Below are 7047 nucleotides of genomic sequence, written 5' to 3' on the forward strand. Positions count from 1 at the left end.
TAATAAATTTTATTAATAATAAAATTGATAATAATATTATTATTTTGATTACTAATAATATTATTAAAATAGATAAATATAAATATATAAAATTTATTTAGGAATTTTTAAGATTTTTAAAAAAATTATAGAATGTTGTTAGGGTCTCATTTCATTAGACTTTATTAAATTATCTATTAATTAAGTTGAGAATTAATTGGATTTATTAATACATATTTAATATTATAACATAATGTCACAAGTTTCTCATCCTTGTACGCACAGCGCCATCGTCCAAATCGACTTCGACTTTGACCTCCTTGCAAGTAGTCGACGGAAGCATCACTGACCGACTCAAATAATTTTTCTATTTATTTTCCTCCTTTCCAACGCACCGCAAGCTTTACTAGATGACGCACCTCATTGTTTCTCATCATGAGCAACCAGAGAAAATTCTCTACCTGTAGCCTGTCGCCGTGAGCCGCCAAAAAGGCTGCAAGTGGTTGTCGTTTTGTTTTGGCTGTTTCGATCCATTATTTTGTCGTTATAACTTCGAAAAACGATGTTTCAGAGGACTTTCAGCGTCGCTGAAATGTATGCTGAGAGGTTGATGCAGGCCGCTGAGAGGTTGAACAAGGACCTTTTAGATCAAGAAATAATCAAAATCAAGGAGTGAGAAGAGAAAAAACTTATTCATAAAAAATTAAGGCGATTTGAAATCGATAAAAATCTCAAAGATGAGGAGAAGACTTTTTATTTTATTTTCAAAATTATACCAAATGTTTTGGAGGGTTCTTATTTGTTAAAATTTATATCCAAAGAATTCTAAAAGAATCCATGAAAATCTATTGAAACTTTGAATATCAATAAATTTTTATAGAGTTTTACAAAGTAAAATTTTAATACCACCTGACTTTTTAAAACTTTATAAAAATCTAATTTGAATACTATTATATTTCTATAAATTTTATAAAAATCTAAATTAAATACATCTAAAATTTTAAAATTTATAAAAATTATTCAAAATAATTAAAAGTCTAAGTTGAATAGACGGCCTAAATATTCCTTGTTTCTTTCCTTGCGTAACGCAATTGAACCCGTTTTCTACCCGCCCCATCCCGTGCTCTAGTAGAAACCACACTAGAGTCTTCCTCCTTCCGCGCGCGTTTTCAATTTTTGTCCGGATCCAGTTGCGCTGTCCTCTTTTGAAGAGAAATCCAAGGAGGAAAAGGAAATCGGCGAGTTGGAAAGTGGTTAGGGCTGGGAAAGGTCGAATGGGGGTCTCGGATAATTCCAAAGGTTTCGTTCTCGCCCTTGTCTCGAGCGCCTTCATCGGATCCAGCTTCATTCTGAAGAAGAAGGGGCTAAAGCGGGCAGGCAAATCTGGCGCACGAGCAGGTAAGAATGAAAATCATTGCTTCCATCGGACGATAAGTACTTTTTTTTTGTTGTTGGAAAGATGCATTTTTTTCTAGTTTTCATGTAAATTTTTCTTCAATCGGCAGTGGGAAATTTTGTTTCGACATTCTTGTTTACCTCATCGGTGTTTCCAATACTCAAAGATGACTTTTGGTTTTGAACCTAAGACAAATTTAATAGTGATTTGACTCCAATATCAGATGACATTTCATATTTATATGAAGTTTTGAATACGACATGATGTGTATGATGATTATGTCCAAGGAAGTAGATTATTTCTGATAAAATTCCGGACATCTCTTCTTTCCCTTCTCAGCTGATGCTCTGTGATACTTGCATTCAGATATTTGCTTTTCATCACAAGCTTTTGTTTCTCCCTTTTACATTTAGAGATTTTCGTCAGCTTGTGGCTTATGTTTTGGCTCCAGCTGCTTTAGTTACTCCTTTGGGCGCATTAAGCATAATAGTCAGGTATCAATATAAATAATTGAATGGTTCATTAAGGCTTCATGGGCGCTAACAGATTTCTATTTCTGAGCAGTGTCGTATTGGCACACTTTATGCTGCAGGAACGATTGCAGGCAATGGGCATTTTGGGTTGTGTATCCTGCATTGTTGGTTCTGTTGTCATTGTGATTCACGGACCTCAAGAACAATCTCCAAGTTCTGTAGAAGAAATTTGGAAGCTAGCCACTCAACCTGGTACTGAAATAAGCTCTCATTATCTTCGTTATATTAATGGACAATTAGCCTTAAAAATCTTGAAATATCACTGATATTGTGCTCTTTCTTTTCAGCATTTTTACTTTATGCAGCAGCTACATTTTCTGTAGTACTAGCATTGGTATTACACTTTGAGCCACTCTATGGGCAAACAAACATATTGATTTATTTGGGCATCTTCTCCTTAATTGGATCACTGACGGTAAAAATGCTTCCAAAGCTCAGGGATTGTGCATACTCTAACTTGCATTTCTAGCTTTTCAATGTGGTTGCTTTTTGTCTTTTGTGATCCTATGATTTTTCCCCTATAGGTTGTTAGCATAAAAGCCGTTGGAGTTGCTATCAGCCTTACATTAGAGGGGATAAGTCAGGTTACATACTACCAAACTTGGCTTTTTGTCACAATTGCCCTTGTTTGTGTGATCTCTCAGCTGAATTACTTAAACAAGGTTTGTGCAATGTAATCTCTACTGGAAAAATGTGTTTTAGTTTTAAGTCTCTATTAGTCATTTGCCATGATCAATGTCACATTTCTTGGTACAACTAGTTTACAAACATTTCGTTCTCCACTAAGTTTTAAACTAATTGATGTTAATAATTGCATAAAAGTTTGAACTTCTCTATGATATTTGATTGGTTCTGGTACATTGTTTTGTATTATTTTCTTTGATAGATTTTACTGATCCATTGTCATTTAATTGAAGCAAATGAAACTGTGAAATAGTAAGTCATGTAAAGACTACTAATTTATTTTTATATTAAAATATATAAAGATATGTCTTAAACAACTCTCGGGTTCAGATATCATAATCTGAGAAGGTCTATCATTTGAGATTTTTAATGTCTATTATTTTCTAAAATCTGTCTCGAAGTTACCTTCCAAGCTCTTTTCCAATATAAATATCTATGGTATCTAGAACCATGGTTTCTTGTACCGGCGCGCCACATTAATCGAGCTTTTTGCATGACATATATTGTTCAAGCTCATTAAAGAAATCATGATAAAACTTAGATAACTTAGGTTCTGTACCTTAGCCTTCGTTTTACTGATCAGGCATCCATTAACCACAATGTATTAATACACATTAAAATGAGAAAACTTCGTAAATATTGTTAGTTGTATATCAACTTCACTACATAATGTATTCACAATAAAAGCAGATTGAATGTGCTTTGTACTGATAAATTAGTTAACATAAATCAGTTAGACTGTATTTAGGAGCATAAATTATGCATCTACTTTGCACTTTTGCTTATAACTTCCTTGTGTCTGATATTCTAAAATTTAATTGGAAAATGATTGTAATGGTAAAAAAATCTAGGAGCATGCATTTGATAGTGTGTATGTACACTTTGAGAGAGCTCTAAGTATCTAAAATTGGCATCACATGGAACAAGGATCAATTTAATTAACTAAAGGCATTGATATGGAAAAAAATATATAAATTGACATAAGACAAGGTACAAATTAAGGCCACAATTAATGATAGTATTCACTATCTTTAAGTCAATTAGACTGAATATTTTGGTGATTAAGTTTGCAATTCAAAAAACAAATTTTAGGGTTCAGTAACATGCAACGTAACAACCCAAAGTAGTTAGGACTAATCCAATTATTCTTTTCTTTTTAGCTATAAATCTATCATTTTGATGTTTCAAACTGTAGGAATTAATGGGAGATTTTGTAAATATTATTTACTCTGAAAACCTGGTTAAAACTCTTGGATGAATTTATATGAAATGGTTCTCAATTTTTATGGATATTCACAAGCAATTGTTTCTGCAGTATAACAAATGCGAGTTTTTTTTTTTAATCTCTTTTTGTTCTCTCCCAGGCACTGGACACTTTCAATACACCAATTGTCTCGCCAATTTACTATGTTATGTTTACTACTCTCACAATAGTTGCAAGTGCAATAATGTTCAAAGTATATGTAACAAAAACTTAATGTGTAGGTAATCATTATTATATGTTCTTGATCCTTACTTTTAATTTTGCCGCAGGATTGGTTTGGGCAAAATATCAGCAGCATAGCTTCCGAAATATGTGGTTTTATTACAGTTATTTCTGGGACTATCTTATTGAACACGATCAAAGAATAAGATGTGTTTCCTTCAACAGGTATGTACAATACTATCATAAATGCAATTTACCCTAGATATCGTGCCTATTGGTGTCCCTTAAATAGCATGTGAGAGTTAGATCATCAATCTTTACTGCAATTTATCTAGCCAATCTCATATTTGACTGTTATTTTTCAGTGGCAATTCTGATCCAATTTGTGAAGATAATCTTTTCAGTGCATCTTTTTTTGTCTATCTTGAATTTCAAAATTGAAATACCTACTCTAGATTAAACTTTCTTGGGTTTGGCATATCTAACCATCTAAACTTCTATCCTTACACACCAACTCCTTATTCTCAATCTTAATCTTCTGAGAAAAATTTGGCCCCAGATTAAGCAATCTAGGAAGAGTTTAGCCACCATCCCAGTGTTCAAGTAGAAATATCTCTTACTATCCCATAAATTCTGCTCTGATGATCTTAGATGCCTACCTTGAAACTGACGAAATGCCAACGTTGTTTTGCTTTCTTAACTGGACACAGGTTCAAAATCCTGGACACAGGTTCAAGAACATCGATGATGACCATTTTGTCATCTTGCAAAGTTCTGATTGATTATACTTGAGCCAAATGCGTTCAGGAGGCTTATCACAGTACCATCTTGCTCCACAGGGGAATGCCAGAATATTGCCAGGTGGATGCATTTATAATGTATTTTTATATTCAATTTTCGTGTTTGAAATATATATGTTTTTCATAGTATTTCCTGATATGTGGGACATGTAAGTTGGTTTTTGAAGTTACAAACTAGGCAACTTGTATATTTGCTTGTATTCAAAACAGAGGTTGCCTCTTCCACTGTGTATAGTTCAGTCATTGCAAGCTAGTTCATTTTTCATATTTTGCTTAACTAATTAATTTTTTTGTACTAATTGGAACATTATTTTATAATTGCAACTTGACAAAATTGATTGAAGAAGTGATCCTAAATAGATAAGATATTGTAGCATAAATTAGTCTTTCATTTACAAAGTTTACTTACTGTGTTTCAACTGGGTTAGCCATGTATATTTGTTAAATCATTTTATTAAAGATTTCTTTTCAAAATCTTTTACTAACCATATGCCTAAGATTATATGTTCCCCTGGTCTCCCTCACTATCATTTTGCTCTCTAAAAGTGTCACAAGTTAATTTGCAAATCATGATAAAATTTGATTAAGCACAACTGAATTTATAATTTTTAACATGGAAAGGTTTTAGACAGCTAACTTAGAGTGTATATTACAATTAAAAACATAATACGGGATACATCTAGAGTTTTTACCATGCATATTATTTTATAGAAGCAAAATAATGATCCTTTACCTACATATGCAATCCCTTCTTCCAAGTGTTTGTTGATCATGATTGGAGAAAAGAAGAATGGAATGAATTTCATCCACCCAAATTGCTCTCCTATTTTGTGCAATTTCTATAGATAGAGGGGTGTTGAAAGAGAGGAGATGCATCTAGGAATTGGTTAATGGATTGAAAATGAATACAAAAGAATTGCATGAGGTTAATGGACATGGTTCACTTTTCTTGTGATAAAATGGCCAGTACACTGCTTTTCTCCTGTAAATAACCATAGCAGAGTCTTTTCACATATAGTATAACTTCTCTTAACCAACAAAAGTTTACATTTTGAGTTTATTTTCTCATATACTTTCAACATTTTCAGCAAAAGAATAATGCTTTAGTTGTTAAATCATTGAAAATTGTATTTATTTAATTACAACATGTATTTTACAAACTATTATAAGAGGACATCCTTCCAGAGAATGAAGAAAATTTTTATCTGGTTTGCCATGTGTTAATAAGTACCTAGTACTATTGTGCAAAAATTAATATAAATGTAAAATTATAAAAATAAAATTTATTAATATTTGCAACCACGTAATTTATTAATATTATATAAAAAAATTAACACCACGTAATTTTTTTGCAACCCATTGTTATCGAGAAAGAAAATAAAATAAAATAAAATATGGTTTTATTTTATTTCTCTTCCATTGCAACAGGTGTCAATTGGAAAAAACCAATTAAAATGAAAAAAAAAATGTACATGGTTTATTTCATTTCTCTATTCATATGTGAAATAACAAAAATAAAAATTAATCGTCCGATGAATATAATAATTAATCATCCAATAGATATCTTGGATGATGTGAATGTTACTTAAAAATATAAAAAATAAATTTAATTATTTAGAAATATGAATGATAAATTTGAGAAAAATTAATTTAGGTGGTAGAGATATGTTAAAAAATGAAATGAGTTGAATAAATTAGAATTGAAAGCGTATGAGATGAAAAAAAGATCATCGAAGATTTTGTTAAAACATATGACCTATCAAATTCAAATTTCATTAAGGAATATGAACAATTAAAAAAAAAATTCATTCACAGCTTGTAAAAGAAATAGTATTTTCATCTTAGAGTTAAAAAAAAAAATCATTCCCTCCTACAACAAGGGAGATGATAAGATAATTTTTATCTTTATAATCTAATTGGGTCGATGTCTCTGGGCGTCGATCCAATTAGGAGGGAATGATTTTTTTTTTTCAGTAGGATCAATCACATCAAGAAGAGCAAAATTTGTAAATTGATCGTGTTTTTAGAACCGAGTGAAGTCATAACATGCCCCTTAGACTAAAAAAATAAAAGATTTTGATATCAATCATTCATATGTTGATATCATTGGATGATGTGAAGGTTATTTAAAATATATAAATAACAAATTTAATTATTTAGAAATACAAATGATAAATCTGAGAAAAATAAATTGAGATGGTGGTGACATACTCAAAGATGAGATGAGTT

General features: G+C 31.3%; 1 protein-coding gene across 2 annotated transcripts; it reads left to right on the top strand.

Moving 5' to 3' along the window:
• The first annotated feature begins 1094 nt into the window (after window positions 1-1094).
• On the top strand, window positions 1095-5083 carry LOC121974513 (probable magnesium transporter NIPA6). 2 transcript variants are annotated; one of them, XM_042525611.1, is made up of 7 exons: window positions 1095-1377; window positions 1789-1869; window positions 1968-2100; window positions 2196-2323; window positions 2433-2570; window positions 4126-4243; window positions 4729-5083. In XM_042525611.1, the coding sequence occupies exons 3-6, from the start codon at window positions 1983-1985 to the stop codon at window positions 4222-4224; spliced, it is 483 nt and encodes a 160-aa protein (XP_042381545.1). In that variant the 5' UTR covers window positions 1095-1377; window positions 1789-1869; window positions 1968-1982; the 3' UTR covers window positions 4225-4243; window positions 4729-5083. The 2 variants fall into 2 exon arrangements, with proteins under 2 accessions (XP_042381545.1, XP_042381544.1); XM_042525610.1 differs by lacking the exons at window positions 1095-1377; window positions 1789-1869 and having other exon boundaries at window positions 1947-2100.
• The last annotated feature ends 1964 nt before the right edge of the window (window positions 5084-7047 follow it).

This window comes from Zingiber officinale, chromosome 4B, assembly GCF_018446385.1.
Source record: "Zingiber officinale cultivar Zhangliang chromosome 4B, Zo_v1.1, whole genome shotgun sequence".
In the NCBI taxonomy this organism is placed as follows: Eukaryota; Viridiplantae; Streptophyta; class Magnoliopsida; order Zingiberales; family Zingiberaceae; genus Zingiber; species Zingiber officinale.